Source organism: Nestor notabilis, unplaced genomic scaffold (assembly GCF_000696875.1).
Source record: "Nestor notabilis isolate BGI_N333 unplaced genomic scaffold, ASM69687v1 scaffold11775, whole genome shotgun sequence".
Taxonomy (NCBI): Eukaryota; Metazoa; Chordata; class Aves; order Psittaciformes; family Psittacidae; genus Nestor; species Nestor notabilis.
In genome coordinates, this window is record NW_009927931.1 from 1 (window position 1) to 18,390 (window position 18,390).

General features: G+C 42.7%; 1 protein-coding gene across 1 annotated transcript; it reads left to right on the forward strand.

Moving 5' to 3' along the window:
- The first annotated feature begins 67 nt into the window (after nt 1-67).
- Nucleotides 68-16,593, forward strand: RTN1 (reticulon 1). The gene is made up of 7 exons (XM_010014286.1): nt 68-375; nt 11,184-11,391; nt 12,477-12,615; nt 13,506-13,575; nt 13,954-14,000; nt 14,088-14,146; nt 15,789-16,593. The coding sequence occupies exons 1-7, from the start codon at nt 315-317 to the stop codon at nt 15,829-15,831; spliced, it is 627 nt and encodes a 208-aa protein (XP_010012588.1). The 5' UTR covers nt 68-314; the 3' UTR covers nt 15,832-16,593.
- Nucleotides 16,594-18,390: the final 1,797 nt, after the last annotated feature.

Genomic DNA, 18,390 nt, shown 5'->3' on the forward strand with positions numbered 1-18,390 from the left:
GGTTGCCTTAACCATTTCCATGGCTTAGGAGGCTAAGCCGCCAAGCACAAGCTTTTGATTTGAAAGGGGACTGCATCCCCTTTTCAAAGGAGCCTGCTCCCTAGGGCAACCACATCACACTGCTGATTTGCTGCAGTGGAGACCGCAGCGCGTACAATATGCCCTCCCCCCTCCGCCTGTGCTGCTTACAGCATCAGTCCGGAGCCGAGTGGGGAGACGGGAGCGATACCCGCTAACCCACCCATGCTCGGGAATGCCTGACTGGTAACGCAGTGCCTCCGACGAAAGGACCGGCAGTTCCTCAGCTCTCCGAGATGCAAGCCAGTGCTGATTCCACCAAGATGGACTGTCTTTGGAGCAACTGGAAATGTCAGGGTATTATATCTATTCTAGTGTTGCATGCTAGAAGGACTGCATGTAAGAGGAGGCAAAGGCAGGATCCATCCATTTTTGCATTGTTCACCTGTGGGCCTTTGCATGCTGTTTTCTCTCTCTCCCTGTGAAGCTTTCCTTTGGGGGTAATTTAAGAAAGAAGGAGAAAAAGCCCTTGATTTTGTTCTTTGAATGTATTTCTCCCGTCTCCAGCTGTCTCACCCGGAAAGCATCCAGGATACAGGACCTTCCTTCCCACCTTACAGCTCATTCCCAAAGCATCCTCCCTTGCCGTTAGCAGTTTCATTTCTCATCCCCGACTCTCTCCATCGGGCTGCCGCTGGCATGATTTCATACCTTTTGGGCTTTAGGAGAGCTGGGTGACGGTGAATTTGTGCAGTCTCGGGCTCGTGAGGGTTTGAGGCGGTTGCGTTGGGCGCCTGGGTGCATCCTGCCCATGGACACACCCATAGCGAGGGCTTAGCCTAGCGTCGACACAAAGAAAACGCAGCTTCGGCATGAAGTGCGATAGCACTGAGGCAGCCGTGGCACTGCCACCCGCTTTGTACTTTGCTGTAGGATTGCTTAAAAAGAAATAATTAATCCTTTCGTTATGTGTGCAAGCACTCTGCCAAGCCATTCAGGGGCAAAATACTGTGATGATGTTGTCTTGATGTTGAGTAGGTGAGGGGAACAATAGCATCTCCTTTTTGGGCTTATTTTCAGCTTACTTTGAGCAGGTTGGTGTCGGTGCTGGGTGGGGCTGGCCACCTTCCCGGGTGCCTTGGACAGCTTTTCAGCCATTTTTAGTCGGCTTCACACTTCCCAGCCAGCATCCAGCCTTTGTTTTGATAAAAGACAGTCTCTGTGACGCTGCTCAGTGGGCAGATTAGAGGGAGAAAAGCTAGCGGCTGATCCTACCAGGCCGGCGGCTGTCTGCTTTGGGCAGGCTTTGTTTGAATGTATTTTTTAATTTTAAGGTATGTGTTTATGCTGAACAGTCAATACATAATGCTGGTGCTTTCAACAGGGTCCCTGGGAGAGAGATTACTCTATAGCATCATCTCATTAGAGGGTCCAAGATGCTCGCAGACGTGATTTCATAAGCACAGCTTAATGTAACAGAAGCCAGAAAACCTTCCAAAAGTGTTTTCTGGGGAGCAGAGGGGAGGAGAGGTTAGGGCAGGGGGAAATCTTTCAGACAGACACTTGTCTCTGGGGAGCTGATATTTTTCCAGTCTTAATTCAGCACCTAATTGCATTTATAGTCCGAGGGGTTTTTAAGGAGGGGAAAAAAAAAGTTTTTTTGTAGCTGGAAAGTAAACAGATGCACCTGTTAAATGCCAGCCTCCAGCAGCTCAGGCTTTCCATAGCTTAATCAAGTTTCTATCTATAGGATATCTATAGGATTGCATGATCTGTTAAGCTTATATGGGAGAGCTACAACCAAACTTCAGGGTCTTTTCATCAGATAAACTTCCCTGTTAGATGGGGTTTGCGTTTTTTGTTTGGTTTCTTTCCAGAGGAGCTCAATATTTTGCTGATGCTTATAAAAGCATTAATTTGCTGAGTCAGATTGCTGAACCACCTGTATCTAGAGGCAAACTGAATATTTTCTCTCTATCAGAAAAAAAACCCCATAAATTAAAAGGAGAGGAATAACAAAGGGCATACTGCTATTTAATTTATTTAATTAATAATGAATAATTAATAATAATGATAGTGGGCTTTGTCTCCTTCTGTGCTTTCCTTTTTGAAACTGAGGTAGATTTCCTGAAAATTAAATAACACAATGTGCCCCATGCTGATTTGGAAAAAACCCAGACCTGAAAAAATCAACGCAGCTAAAATAAATCACTTGCCTCACTTCCCCATCATTTGCATATCCTTTTCTTTCTCTTGGGTGGTGCTTTATGATTCAAAAATGATCCTGCAGCAAACATGAAATAGTCATAGAATATTATTTCTGTTGGCAAAATTCTTTGATCAGTCTCAGATAAAATAGAAGAAATCTAAAATTCAGAAGAATGAAGGCTAAAAACTTGATTCGTTGATTCTTTAAATATCTATTATTCATGTAGTCTCTGTCTCAACCCAGAATATCAGTTTCTTGCAGACCTGGAGTTGTATAATTTTCCCGGCTTCATTATCAATGGAATTACGATTCCTCTCTGAAAACTCTGGAATATGTCTGTGAATGTAACAGATGCAGATGCAACCTCAATAAATACAGAGCATATTTTTACTGAAATTATGGAGATACAACATTGAGGTTAGTCTAATTTTTAATTAAAGGCAGTCAAGCCTACTACTAGCTGTATCATTGGTTTGACCTTATAGTACTTATAATTGGTGTAAAATTGGTGTAAAATTGGGTGGGGATCTTAAGAAGCTGCAGGGACACTTGGTGAAGTCTTGGCTTTGCCCACTAAATCAACACACTTTTATTTTCCTTGCAATCAAGCAACTGATACTGCTGCATACATTTAGAAATATTGCAATGTGGTTTACCTGTCCACCCTCCAGGTACAGTGTGATTGTATCTATAGTAATTCATGATACAGCCCCTCAGGGGTACGGAAGAGTAATTTGCCCCTGCTGGGCATGTGCTTCATTCAAAATGTTATCATAGGTGGCTTTGGGGATTGCAGCAGACTTCCACACCCAAGTCATCTTTCACACTGGAAGGTGATGCATTTGAAGTAGGCTGGGATGGAGCCATGCATAATTCATGAGCAACTGGGCATGCTGGTAGATGTGGGCCTCCGTGTAACAATCTATAGCCAGTGCCAGCTACATGACGCATCACAGTGTGCAGCTTCCAGTGGGGAGCTGCTGGATGAGGTGTGCCTCCAGGTTCAGGTGGTGGAGCAGGTCTCTGTGCCTTGCCCAGAGGCTCAGCCCAGCTTGGCAGGACTCATCCCCACACTTTACTGGAGATTAGGAAGATTAGGAAGGTCTTTGCACCCGAACTTGGTGGAGCTATTTGATGACAGTGGACTGGTCCCCATGAGTATTCCCTCTTCCACTATTTCTTCTACATGCCATCTTTTGGGTGGTCATAAGTGATATGCTTGTTCCTGCAGCTTCAACCTCCCACAAGACTTATTAAAAAGAAAATCTGAAAGATGCAGAGGAAAAGGCCAGTGAACTGTTCATAGAAATGATCCTAAATATTATCTACATTATAATTATAACTTAATGTGGAAAAGGACTGCAGACACCATCAAATCCATCTAGCTGACATAACTCCACTGGGACTGGAGTTACTGAGTGGCATTTTCTTGACAGTCGTTTCTAGACAACCAGCTTCCTTGCTGATCGTCTAGATTGACTTGATGTCAATTGATATATCCCTGACTGATACATCAATTGATTTCCAAAGAGTGCTGAGAAGCTACACCAACTACTCATGGCAACATTCCCCATGTTCAGACTGATAAAGAAGTCCAATGGCAATAATACTGATGCATGCTATTAATCTATAATCTTATTGACAGTTCTGTAGTCTAATTACAGCTATTATCATGAGAATATACCTTCAACCAGCTGGTACCTTAAGTGCTTTCCAGAAAATACCATGGGCTGAACTATCAGCTGGGATCCACATGTCTTGCTCAGATGAGCTCTCCCTCTTTTCAGCAGCTCAAGATTTGTCCCAGTAGTTGGTTCATATGTTGGACCTTGGTAGAGATAAAATCTTAGAACCAAGCCATAACCTGATGTAACTTATTTAGCTAATAGTTTCACAAAAGTTCACTAATTTATGAGGAATTGACTCCCTAATTTCACAGTTGATTTCCTGTGAAATTTGAATTAAATTTGTCATGGTTTTTTTTCCCACTTTCAGAGTTGCTTTTCATTTTTTAGAGTTATTTAAACTCTAGCAAGAGGGTGATGATGGGGCAGTAGTTGAAGGCAACATTGGAGGGCTGCTTTTGCTTTCATTAAGTCTCTGGGAAGTGAGGTTTGGTGAGGCTTTTTTGATATCAGAAGAGATACTCTCTCCATGTCAAATTCAATGCTCAGAAATAACATAGTTCTGAGCCATTCACTTCGAAAATCTGCATATTTTCAAATGTTTGCGTATAGTTAGGAAGGGTCCAGGTCTGTTATTTCGGTCCAAGAGCATATCAAGAACATCTGAATGTCTCCATAGCATTATATGCGTTAAGAGACGGCATTCATGGACTCTGCTTGGTCTCCTTGGTTTCTGCTCGCTTAAGGTGAGAGCAATAACATTCTTCACAAAAAACGGCCAAAGCAGGTAGTGATCTTGTTTGATGAGCAGGAGGTGTGTGGAGGAGGCTTTCTCCTGCCACTCTATTAAATCCTGGTCTTAAAGCATCTCTCGTGAAAATTACAACAACATCAATAATAGTAACAATAACAACATTATTAACAATACTAATGCAATAGACTTGCTTGCAGTATGGTTGTAGGGCTGATTTTTTTATTGCCAATCCTCTTCTGTCTACCCAAGCCCACTCTGGTTCCTCACATATGGCAGTCAATCAATACTTTTCTGCTCACATCTTGATCTTGCAGGTGGAATAGGGTATAATGTGGAGGCATCTTATATAAAGACTTTTCCCTGGTCCTATTCCTGCTCCAGGTCTCCTCTCATCAGAGTCTGGGGACCAAGAAAGTCTGAACTTTCAAGTTGAGTCTTGGGGCAGGTGGATGATAAAGAAAAAAGCTGAGTAAAGGACAAGGAGGTTAGTAAACAATGTGTGTACAAGAGGTAGAAGTATAGAGAGATCCCTCAAGGCTAGACATAATGGATAAGGAGAGATGCCTCATGAAGCAGCACAGATATTTTGTCTTGGCTCTGCTGTTAATCACAGCAGTCTCCTGAAGGCACCAGACTGCTCATTAGATGGTGTATCCATCTGTATTGTATTTGAATCAGATCTGTTGTGGAGAGCAGAGCAATGACCACATTGGATCCTTCACTGGTGAGAAAAGGGAAAGCCTGGTCCTGCAGCTTGTGGTTAAAGCTGCAAACTGGAATTTCTTTGAGTGTGAGCAGTATTTACATCTATTCAAAGACTTACAGGTTTGTTACATTTGGTGTCAAATATCAATGTGACAATGCTATAAAGAAGATTGCCCTTCTTAAAATATGTTTCCTGATCTTTTCAATTCCAGTAGTCTGAGATATGTCTTATGAAGCCATTTATATTTATGGAATCATGATACTACAATGTGCCTGTATACAGAATTAAAGGCTGTGTGTAGACGGGGTTTTCTCACTTCTCATTACTACTAATATTACATAGGGAATGAAGCTGTACAACCAATTGATTTTACCTCCTACAGAGGCCCATTAAGACCTCCGTTATGTGGAAGGCAACTTGCTCACATCCAAAGGCATTATTAGAATGCTGAAAAGCATATAATCTTTTATTCGATCATCAAGGCCCAAAGGGCCTCATTTAAGGCTGGATACAAGGGTTTTGCGCACGCTTTTTGTAGTAGCTTCCATGTACATGCTTTTGATGCATATTTATTTTTCATACAGTCGTTGCAGTAGAGGAAAACCAGGCATGGTAAGAAGGAGAGAACAGAGGTTTTCAGAGGCAGAGAGAGAGAGAAGCTGTGGAAGATGTGAATTGTCCAGTCTGTCCTCCACTGATCTTCATTAATTTTCATCTTGAAATGCTTTCTTTGAGACATGGAATGGAAAGATCCCTATTTCTCTTTCAGAAATATTTTTCAGAAACATAACCATGCAGGAGTAGGAAGGCATGAGGATATTTTATTTACAAGTTAGTTTGGATCCTCTATTCTCCCTCTGAGATCTCCTCTCAGGAGCCTTGGACTGCAGTTGCTCCACACCATGGTGCTTCTGGGGACCATGTAAACCACCAGAGCCCCATCCATGTTTCCTCCAGCTCCCAACAAGAATGGATTCAGGAGCATCACTACTTAGTCCACATTGGCTGTCTCAAGTTGTTCACCCCTTACTTCCAGCACCACCCTTTCTAGACCCCAGGTCTGCCTTCTGGCTTTTTTGATGCCAAATATTGATGATCCGAAACATTTTCTGCTGAAAGCCTGTTGAGAGCTGGGAGATCTTCCAGGCACTGTACTCAGGAGCAGTTCCTGGCTGACACAAGCATTGTGTGCTTCTGCTGTTACTTATATTTATGAGGTTACTTTTAGCTTGCAACACAAATATGGGTACTTACCAGCTACACATATTACAAGTGGTTGCTTGTATCATAGAGTTTACCTTTGTGCGTTGTTAGTCTGGGTATTGGCCCCAAATGGACGACTCACATTAGCTTAATGGGATGAAGTTACATCATAAAGTATAGCTGAGACAGTGATTTGGCACCCTTGAAAACATTTTCTTTCAAATGGAAGGCTACTTGAGTAGCATTTTACAAGTTCTGCTGTCATTTAAAAACATGGGCAGGCGATACTTTCAGATAAATAGCTCATCAGCCATGTTCTCCAGAAAAATTCTTGAAAGGCAGTTGCAGTGACCTGCAGCACTGCTGTCTTAGAGATGGCTGGCAAATCCTCCTTAATAAATACAAATACTTTTGAGCCTGAGGCAGTTCTGGCAAAACCCAGAGTCCTTTTATACCTCCACAAATGAGCCAGGGCTCTGGTGTGTGTTACTGTAAAGACTGCAGTGACCGACACTGCTTCTCTCCTTCCAGGAGGCTAAAGGGAGATCATGGAAAGCTACAGCTGAACAGCTTCTGCATGTTAATGGGCATGGTCTGGATTTTACATCTGTGATTTTTAAAACAGAAGGAACCCAAACCTCCATGAACCAAGGCTGCTTTCAGTGCCTGTTTTCCAAACCCTGTTTGCAAATCCTAGCTGCAAACCTTAGGTGGTTTGAAGCTGGCATTTTGGCTTTCAGCAGTGTATCTTGCTTAACCAGGCAGATTGACCCACTGTCCAACTGTATGCACATCACATATCAACAGGCTCACGTGGCACCAGCCTCCTGCTTCATGCATATTCAGCATGCATTGCTCAGAATCATGCCATTGTAGTTGGGTCTGTGCAGTGCTGTGCACACACACACACACACCATACACCATGTCTGCAACACACCCAGAGTTTGCAGGACCCTTCACCACTCTAGGATCTTTTATTCTATGACCTGTTAAGGGCAGTAAACCTGAGGGGTCAGTGAGTGTTTGAGGGAGTTGTTAGCTATCTTAATCAGTTTTATATGAATATAGAATGAGATGTAATTCAATGCAGACATATAAATGTGGTGAACAACCTCATCCCATTCAGAATAATTAAAAAAAAATGGTATGGAGGGGGTTAATGCACCCAGTTCTTGGTTCACCTGATGGTGAAGGAGCAAATTTTATGGAGTCATGGAATCATAGAATAGTTTGGGTTGTAAGGACGTTAAAGACCATCTAGTTCTAACCCCCCTGCCATGGGCAGGGACCTCCCACTAGACCAGGTTGCTAAAAGCCCCATCCAACCTGGCATCATTCCTTTGCCCCTTGGTATCTATTTACAAGACCAGACACTGACGTGACAGGTACTTTTGTTCCTGTGTAAGTAATTACAGAAGAAAATGGCAACCTGAGGAAGCCCGGCAAAGGATCTCAGCTAGGGGATTCTGCACCCAGTGAAGTGACTGCAGCTGCAACTAAAGGAGCAAACATGGTTCTGACACATAGCTCAGGTGTTTTCAGCAGCATCTAAATTCACAAAATTCATAAATCAGGGGACTCGATTCAGCTCAAATCTCTGAGGACTGTTAGCCAAAACAGTAGTGCTTTCTCCAAGGAAGCCCAGCGACCATGGCTGTACCCCACAAGTCTCCACTGATTTCTAGCTCTGAATGCGCCTTCTCCCCTTTCCCTGACCAAGAAACCATGACGTTCATCTCTCTCTTGCACTGCCTTTGCGAGGCGGTTTGACTCACCCCCTTTTCCCTAAGGGAGAAGAGGAGGAATGGCTGAAGGAGTGGTAAGTCTGGCCTGAACAGCTGGACATGGCAGTGCTGCAGCTCCCCATCCCTGCAGGAGAGACAAGGAAAACACAGATTTGGTTCCTGCCCTTGAAAATACAAACTTGACCTCACTGCAGGGTGTGAGTGTGTGTGTGTGTGTTCCCAGGCTGGACCTGGACACCTGAACAGCCACATAAAAATCATTCAACTCATATCTCCTTCCTCTGTGCTGAGACTTTCCACCTAGCAGTTGGCACATATTTTTTCCATGCACATGGGAATATTTGCCTCAGGTCTAGAAGACACAGGATAAATCTTTCCCAGGCCTCATTTGGCTGGTGAAAGAGGTCAGCTGCCTTTTCATCTCCTCTCTCCTGCATGCATGATCCCCAGAACTGTGTCAGTTGGCCTCTGTCCATCTCACTGAGTAGTGACAAGCCTTTCCTCACCTGATGCAGCTTAGTAAATATCCCAGTCACTTCATAGCAGAAAGGGGCACATTTCAGGATATACACACACTTGGTCAAGTCAGTCTTGAGTCATTCAGCATCTTCGTTGTTAAGGGGAATAGGAAAAAGCAGTTTGTCATCTTTCTGCGCAAGAATACAGCCCGCTTCCAGTCTGCAGGAATACGAGATGGAAGATTCTCAAAGGAAAGAAAGGGGTCTTAGTTGCTCTCTTTGGGTCTTATCGTCAGTTGGGATTGTCTTAGGGAAGTCTACGTAAGTGGTCTTTTGTACTTTCTGGCTCAGCTCTCATTTGTTTGCCTGTCTACTACCTGTGTTCCACCTAGCGTTTTCCCCTGGTGCGTGGCATTTTTCTTTCACCAGGAGATGATGTTCCAAGTATAGCATCCTGCATGAGCTCACCTGTGCGTATTTCACTGAGCATGAAGGTATTGTGTGGTATAAAGTTTAAGTATCTCAAAAGTGAGATTTGTACGAATTGATATCATCCTCTGGCAGAGAAGTTCTTAAGCACAAAAATGACTGGGCTGTGAATACTGCCTGTCAAAATGCTTACTGGTAAAAGCACCCCAGTTGCTATGCTGTGCTGCAGAGTTTTGCAGCGCCTTGACTGAAAGAGAGTATGAAAAATGGTAAAACCTGCATACTTGTGTACTGGATGCCATTTTGTAAGGATGGTTTGCGAGTCGCATACTCCAGCACCCCGACACTGTACACAATTTGTGACGCTGCTAAATCCCCTGATATAGGTGCATGCTCTAACTATGCTCCAACTGCGTTTTTGGAGCTTTCCCTAGTCCATGCCCCTGGGTTTCTGTGGGAAAGAAACCTGGGCATATATGTGGAAAGACTCTGGCCTGGTCCTGGTTTGTAAAGTCAGCACCCATGACTTCCACATACGCTGCTAAGTTCCTCCATCCCTTGCCTTCCATGCAACAATTTCATGCATGCTCTGATCACAGGTCCAGTGCTGAAGGCTGGCACTTAGAAATGTGGAAGAGCTATTGTGTATATTGATGGAGAATATAGTAGGATGTTGCATGAAAAGAGCTCGGTAATAGCCATTTTTGCATTCAAGCCCATTACTTTGAAAAGCAATGCTAATATGTGTGATAGTAATGAGTAATATAGCTCATTGACTCAAGGCAAACATGCCATGATGACTCACAGGTTTTGGAGATTAGATGGTAAGAACTACTAGGCTGGATTAATTTTGTTTCTTTTTGTATTTGCAATTTTTTTTTAACAGATTGCAATTTTCCTGAATTTATTCTTTGTTCAGAATGATTTGACAAGTGGCATCCATGAAATCTGTTTGGCTGGTGTTGTGTGCAAGCTGTTCATGAGGACTTGTGCAGTGTGTGAAATTAAAGCTGTTTTGTTTAGATTGTCATGAGCATGTCCTTTGGCTGGATGAAGAGTCCTCTCAGAAACAGGTTGTTGGTGTACAGAAATTAAATTCCCCATTGTGGACAGTATATTCAGCTACCATTTCATAAAATTTTGCTTTTATAATGGCTATTCCTGATGGTAAGAGGGTTACTAAAGGGGTTGGAATAACTATACAAACTGGGTGAAAAACACTGTCAAAATTAACTGCTTTCAAATGTAAAAATATATTGGTTGAAAATGGTTTTCTGCACTTGCTTTGTTCTAACTACCACCTCCCATGGACCTAAACAAGGAAAGTTATCTAACAAGCCAGAAAGCTTTTTTTTGTATATATTTCTGAGATGGTTGGATTTGAGTAGCAAAAGGAATTTATTCTGTATTTTAAGGCCCCATCTGAAAAATGGGGCCTTCCTACTGTGTAACTAATAAGCAGTGGTAAAACCAGGAGTCTTTTCCTTTCTCAAAACTTATGAAATAACAAAACCATATTGTCAAAACTTTGATTGGGAAAGTGCTTTATTGTGACTAACCCCAAACTTTCGCACTCATTTATCAACAACCAAAAATTGAAAATGCTTTGATTAAGCATTTGGCACTTGGACTTGCGACAAAATAAAACCAATCCAGAGTTTCCAGAGTAAGGAAATACAAGCTAGGTTGAAAACTTCCATACAACCCTGCCAACAACACAACGCCCAGCTTGCATTTGCCTTGCTGCTGTAAGAGACCCATTGCGCCGTGGCTGGAGGTATTCATCCATCTTATCTAACCAAAATGCAGATACATGAAATACAAGGATTTCAAGTAGGTCATTGCTTGTAATTTCCTCAGTGCACCACAGAACTCACATCACTGCTTCTGTTGAGGAGTTCCTGTTGATGGTGATATGAGCAGGAGCATCACTCCTTCCTTTACCCTTCTGCAAGGACTCTGAGCATCGCAGTGGCCACGGCGGCCATCCTGCTCTTCCAGCTCCTGCCTTTAACACGTTGGTCTTCTCTCTCCAGCTATTGACCTGTTGTACTGGCGTGACATCAAGCAGACAGGGATCGTCTTCGGCAGCCTCCTGCTGCTGCTCTTCTCCCTGACCCAGTTCAGCGTCGTCAGTGTCGTGGCCTATCTGGCCCTTGCCGGCCTCTCGGCCACCATTAGCTTCAGAATCTACAAATCGGTCCTACAGGCTGTGCAGAAGACGGACGAGGGCCACCCCTTCAAGTGAGTGCTTTGCAGTCATGGCCAGGGGCCACTTACCTTGCAAAGGACCCATTCCCAGTGGCAATTCAAGTTTTTTTGCCTGCTGCTTTTATAATGGATAAATTTCTTTTCTTGGTGAAAACAGGGAAAATATTTGTTTCTGTTGTCCCCTGCCTCAAGAGCTGTAAGGCTGTATTGGTTAGATCCTGGGGGGAAAACGAACAATACAAAAGCCATTGTCCTCTGACACATGAGAATCTTTTATCTGAAATTCAAAAGATCCATAAAATTTTCAGCAAACATAGAAAAATAGTTTTATTAGAGCTAATGATAATATGGTATCTCTATAAGCAGGAGGAATATATTGGCCATAGAGGGAAACTATTTATATCTTTTCGCCAGCACTGCTTGGCTGTGATGTGACAATCCACAACCCTCGGTGATGGTGCTGGTGCCAGTGCCAATGCCCTCCCCACACTCTGCAGGGTCTGGGTGGTTTGCTCCAGGAAAGCACTGATGCTTTCTCCTTTCCTCTGCCAACAAGCTGGTAAACCAGGTCATGGAACTGGTTTATAGAACAGTCTTCTTGGAGTGCTGCTCCTTCTGTTTCACTTGGGTCAGTTCTGAGATGCAACTCAAGACATGGGCATAGGTCAGAGGGAGGTGCAGGGCAGGTAGAGGATGGAGGAGAGAGAAGGTGCACTGCTGCCAAAGATGACACATGGCAAGACAGCAGCTTTCGTTCCTCTAGAGGCTGCCACAGCAGCGTTGCACAGAAGTTTGTTGGGAAGTTCCCTCCAGCAAGGATTTGCATCCCCCTTTGGGTGGATTAAAGAGAGAGATCCCCTTAAGACCAGGCTCTGTATGGGGAGAGGGCGAGGACGCAGGCAAACAGCCACTGTGCAGCTCGCAATTGCCCAGGAAGGTGGGTCATGCAAGGTGAAGACAATGTGTGCTGGTGGCTCTGTGCCTGCAGGAAAGGGCACATGTTGCTCCAGCATGAAAAAATGTGGCCTGGGGAGGAGGGAATGATGGGGTAGACAGTCACAAGTGTGGCGGACAGGTGAACCTGCCTGGGTTTGTAACTGGACTTGTGTTTCTGGCAGAGCCTACTTGGAGATGGAAATGAATCTTTCACAGGACCAGATTCAGAAATACACAGACTGTCTCCAGCTATACGTCAACAGCACAGTCAAAGAGCTGAGGAGACTCTTTCTCGTTCAGGACCTCGTGGATTCTTTAAAAGTAGGATTGCTTTAAATATTTTTAACCCCTCTTTAGAGGATCAGTCTGCATTTCAAAGTGCTGCTTCCCATGCTGACGATGTTGTCATAAAATCTAGGTTTGTGTAGTTCCAAATATAAAAGTTGCTCCCCTTTCTGATTTCTGACTTGCTTTCTTCCAACAGTTTAGAAGTTTGGCAATCTGCATTTGAATTTATTGATACGTAATATAGGAGTTATAAAAGGACCAGCTTAGCCACATTGCAGTTCTAGAAGCATCTCTGTGTTATGCTTTGTATTACTTTGCCACAAAATAGTGTGTTCCCCTCTAATAGCTCTGTTAATCTGGATTTCCTCTAATGGTGGCATTTCCTGCTATGGACAAAGGTCTTCTTTTCCTTCCTTCTGAAATAATTATTTATTTTCAGCCTTACACCCAAGTAGCTGTTCTTCAGAGCAAAGGGAAGATCATTAAGAGAGAAGACATAGGTTAGGCTCCTAAATTATTGAAGATTTTTAGAAAAATGTACCCATCTCCCAGCATCAAGAGCTTTCAGTCACCGGGTTTATCACTGTCGGGCTGTGATTAACCTATATGGGATGACCCCTGCCATCATCAAAACTGGATGCAGAAATCTGCCTATGTCATGCTCAATGCAGAGTCCTAAATGTATTCAGTTAAGCCCTAAACATATGTGAAAGCTCAGCTAAGAGGGTGAGAAGCAGTGAACAGCAGAATGGAGAACGGGGTTTTTACACCCAGAAAAAATACCTAGTTCCTAATGTGCCTTACTTAATTACTCCCCTTACACATTAAAAAAGGCTAATGTACTGTTGTGTTAGCTAGTTAAGAGAACTAATTTCTTCTTACGCTGACACTGGAGGTGATATAATGATCCGTCTTTAATTTAGTTTGCAGTACTAATGTGGCTGCTGACTTATGTGGGAGCCCTCTTCAATGGCCTGACTCTTCTGATAATGGGTAAAATCAACATTTCTTTTAAAATCTATTTTTACCTCCCTCGTGATTTCTGCTTAGACAAAACAGCCCATCCTCAGTGTGCCTTCCTCACAGTTAAACCATCAACTTCTTTTTCCCTTCCTGGTAAATATTCATTATTCCCATTACATTGTCCCTCCTGCTAGAACTAATTTGTGGTTTATGGTTTTGCAGCTACTAGTCCTAGAGCAATGGGAAATTCCATTTTTGGAAGGTTTGAGCAAAATTTGCTTCTAACACAAAGATCCCTAGTGGATCAGCTGACCAAGTGACATGATGTGTGTTTGTCACTGAAGTAGGTCTCTTCTCTGGAGGAATCTGATCTACAGGAATTTAACAGTGTGCTCTTTTTCTCCTCAGCTGTGGTGTCTATGTTTACTCTCCCTGTTGTATACGACAAGTACCAGGTAAGTCTGTCCACTTGGTGAGGTTCAGGTGTCTGGGTGGTTTTGCTTTGGTGCCTGATTGACTTGGTCTCCCTTTGCTCTTTGCAGGCACAGATTGATCAGTACCTGGGACTTGTGCGGACCCACATAAACACTGTCGTGGCAAAGTGAGTTCAGCAGCAGACTTGGCCAGAAGTCTTGCTGCAAGGTTGCGGTACCCTGGGTGGTCGTGGGGACAACGTGCCCAATGAGTGATACCCTCCCCAGCTCCCAGCATGTAAGAGGCTGCAGAAGGGCAGACCCCTGGAGAAACAGCCCTTCTCAGCTGAGCATAGTCGAAGGGCAGAGCTGTGACCCTACATCCTTCTCACCTCTCCTGCCGTTTGGGGGAGCTGCAGACAGAGCAGCCAAACCAGGGACAGATGTCTGTACTTTTACTTGGCCAAGACAAACAGGAAAGAATATGTTAACTCCCTTCCCCACTGACCACTCCAAGCCTGGGGTTTTGCATTCAGGGTCTCTGTCCTTTAGAGTTAATAATACGATTAACAAACAAAGTGGGAATTAGAACACTGCCCTGTCACTGAAAGAAAATACCTGGGAGCACCATGATCTTGAGTGTCTCAAACCAGCATGGAACAGCAAAAAGACCTGGCTGGAATATTTGAAGCAGTCTGCTCTAGTTCCTAATGTGTTTCCTGTATCAAAAGCTTTTGTGGACTCTCTAAGGGTGCAGTGGGGATCTAAACACAGTTCTCAAAACTTGAGAATTACTGAAGCAGGGTGACTGGTCTGGACAGTGGATCCTGTGCATCTCAGCAGTTTATGTCCGTAGCTTTGCAGAAGTTGGCTGAGTAACAGGTACCCAGTGGAAGGTTAAAAATAGAATCATAGAATGGTTTGGGCTGGAAGAGATGTTAAAATTCATATAGTTCCAACCCTGCTGCCATGGACAGGAAGGGACAGCTTCCACTAGACCAGGTTACTCAAAGCACCATCCAACCTGGCCTTAAACACTTAAAAAATTGTGAGGTACAGAGATCAAGTGACTGTGAAGGGATGCTGAGGAAACCGGGCTTGTTTAGCCTGGTAAGGAGGGAGCCAAGGAGTCATTTCATAGTAGCCTATAAGTACTTGGTGGGAAGTTACAAAATGATAAAGCAAAACCCTTCTAAGTTTCGGGAGATGTTATAACAAGGAGCAACAACATAAACTCAACTTAGGAGGTTGATGCTGGACATTAGGAGAAATTTTTTCACTAGGAGTTTAGGACAGCAGCACAGCAGGCTGCACAGGGAAGTGCCAGAATGTCCTTCCTTGGAGGTTTTCAAGATGCAGCAAGACAAAGCTGTGGCCAACCTAATTTAGCATTGACGATAGTCCTGCCTCACGTAGGAAGTTGATTCAAAGACTTTCAGGGATCCTTTCCAGCCAATATTTCTGTGATTCAGCAAAACCCTTAGCCTTGGGCAGGACTAGAAGTTTGTACTGAAAATTCTTTGCTTCATTCCTGACTTCCAGTATAACAGAGACCATGGTAGAATAATGAAGGGAGGAGAGTATCACTGAGCATATCCCATGATTACATGAACCACCAAAAACTGGGCCATTTACAAGTAGGGGCCTGTCAGAGCACACAGATTGGGCTTCACCACTTTTTCTTATTAGATGCTAGTCCACCTGTTGTGACAACACACTGAACACAAGCTAGAGATTACCCCCGGATAAGACTCCAAATCAGGATCCACTGGAATGGAATAGCTGCCTCACCATATAATCCTCTTTTTCTTTTTTCTTCTTTGTTTCTAGGATTCAAGCTAAAATCCCAGGTGCTAAGAGAAAGGCAGAGTAAAGCAGACATCAAGAATTCATCGACTACAGTAGTGAATAATAGGGGAATCTGGAGTGAAACAGCTCTGTTCTTACACTTTACTGCAAATTTATTGTTCTTTTTTTTCTCCACACCATAATCTTAGAAACATAAGACTCGGAAGCAGTGCTTTTCCCCTGCTGCTTCTGCACTTAGAATATTTGCAATCACTTGTGTCAAGCACTAAAGTATAGTAAAGAGAAAAGTGTACTAGATGTGGTTTTTTGTGTTGCTTATAAAGTGCATGATGGTGAGAGCCTAAATAATATTGACCTTTTTATTTTATTTTTTTAGTGTTTTTCCTTCTTCTATTGGCATTGCTTCTATAACTTTTAATGTTACATGTGGCTAGGGGCTTTCCTGCTTAGTGCACTGATGCAATAGTTAAAATTGCTTCTACGTCACTGGGTTGCTGGTTGGATTCATCTTTATTAACTATATAGAATTGTAGACTGATGTTTTAGTGTTTTCCAGCACAAATAAAATAAACAGTAATCGGTACTTATGGTAATCAGTTTTGTATAACTCAAAAAAAAAAAAAGAAAACAAAACCCAGTACTTTTGTCGTAAAGGATTGACAGGCTGATTTACATGTATGGTAACTGGAAAGTTCCAGCATGTTAAATTTATTACAATTTGTATTACATACTCTGTAGTTCCTAATGGACTTAATTATGGACTCTGAATATTTGCACTTATGTACTTGATACCGAATGCAGAAATAAATGTTACTAAATGTAAAAAGTTCTCCCTCTTGTTGCCACTGGGATTATCTTGACATTTGCAAACAGAATATGTGCCATGCAAAAAGAAGCATTTTCTGCCTTTCTTCCCCTTTGACATCTGCACACACTTTGCCCTTACAAAATGGTGCAGCCCAACAAGATCATCCATAGCACATAGCTCACCTATCAGTGTCACATCTTGATGAGTATGTCAATAAAAGAAGGATCTTAGTGCATAGTTCAGGGTTTTTTTGGTGGCAGTGCTAGCAAATACCAGGAACACAAATATTTGTCTCCTCCTTCATTTGTGTGTTGTGCAAATCCTAAGAAACAGACACTGGGAGTGGTCAGCACAACACAAAGGACTTCTCATTTTCTTTATCACCATTTTCCTCTCTTATCCAAAGCTGTTCTTTGAAATCTGCTTTAAACTGTGGGACCAATATGGAATCTCTAGGCTGGGAACTGTAATGAACTTTTACTGTTGTTCAAAGGTGAAGGTTTTTAAAAATTGGCATTTGGTGTTTCAGAACCATTAGACAAAAGAAACAGCTGTTGAATATTATCTAAAGAGCTTCAAAACAAACAACTGCTTAAGTGCTGAATAATTTGCCCATTTGTTGAAAATACCCGTGGATTTTTTTAAATTTATTTTTATAAAGATATGAACATCAAAACATTTTCAGCCAAGTTGCATTTTCCTTTCTTTCTACCCCAAAAGTTTTTATGCAGAAATTAATTTTTCTACAAAGAAGCAGATCTTTGAATGCTTACACCAGTTTCTTGAATTGAAGTCTTTCCTTAGGTTCATTCATTGAATTCACCTTTCTCTCAGTTACATATGGTGAGATCTGTCCTAGGTCAGGCTGCAGTTCTGTTTGTGTATAAATGTACAAAGCAAATGAACATGAGGGGTTGGCAGAAGCACTGGTATGGCTCTGGGCTAGTTAATTCTTGTGATGAGCTTCAAATACCCTTATTTTCATTTAAGATTTATATTTAAATATTCTTCTTTGCTCTTATTTAAAAAAAAATAGACTGTCTTTTAAATGTCACCTGCAGCTAGATATGAACATTTTTTCTCAATGAAAAACTGAATGCTTCAAAGTGATATATATTACTTTTGATCTAGTGGAATATGTTTGTTTTAGTATGTGTGGTTTGCAGCCAGGAGTTGCAATTCAAGATCTAACCCCAGCTTTAACTGCCTCTGAGACTTTCCTACCAGTGCATTCAAACGGCAGGAATATACCCTGTATCTCTGAGAAAGACAGTACAGTCTGTATGAGTGTCCTTGAGGATAAAGATTGACCTTCAGAATTATTACTTATAAGATGAGTACGTGGATCCAACACGGTAATTTTGAAAATGAGCACATTTAATGTTCCATCTCACTAATCACATACATGGGTTCTTCCCTAACATCACCTACACAGTTATACCCAAGACCAGCCTTTGTTAGTTCAGCCTTGTGCAATGCCGAATCTTAAGCACGATTTAAAGGCTATATCTGTTATATTTTGAAATCAAACAAAATAAAACCTAATGGCACAGTCCAAATATTCTGAAGAGCCTAAATAAACAGAGACCAAGAACCCCATTCTTGTCTCCTCCAGCATCACACTCTCTCAAAACCCACAACCCTCCACTCCAGAGCCTCATCACCCTGACAGTACCCTTCACATGCACCTCTTGAACCCACACCTTTTACTACTATCTTTTCTCAGATCCCACATTTCCAACCCAGCTCCCAAACTTCTTGCAGCCACCCTAACTTTCCACCCCTGAGCAGCTGGGGTGGGTTAGTATGGTGGGT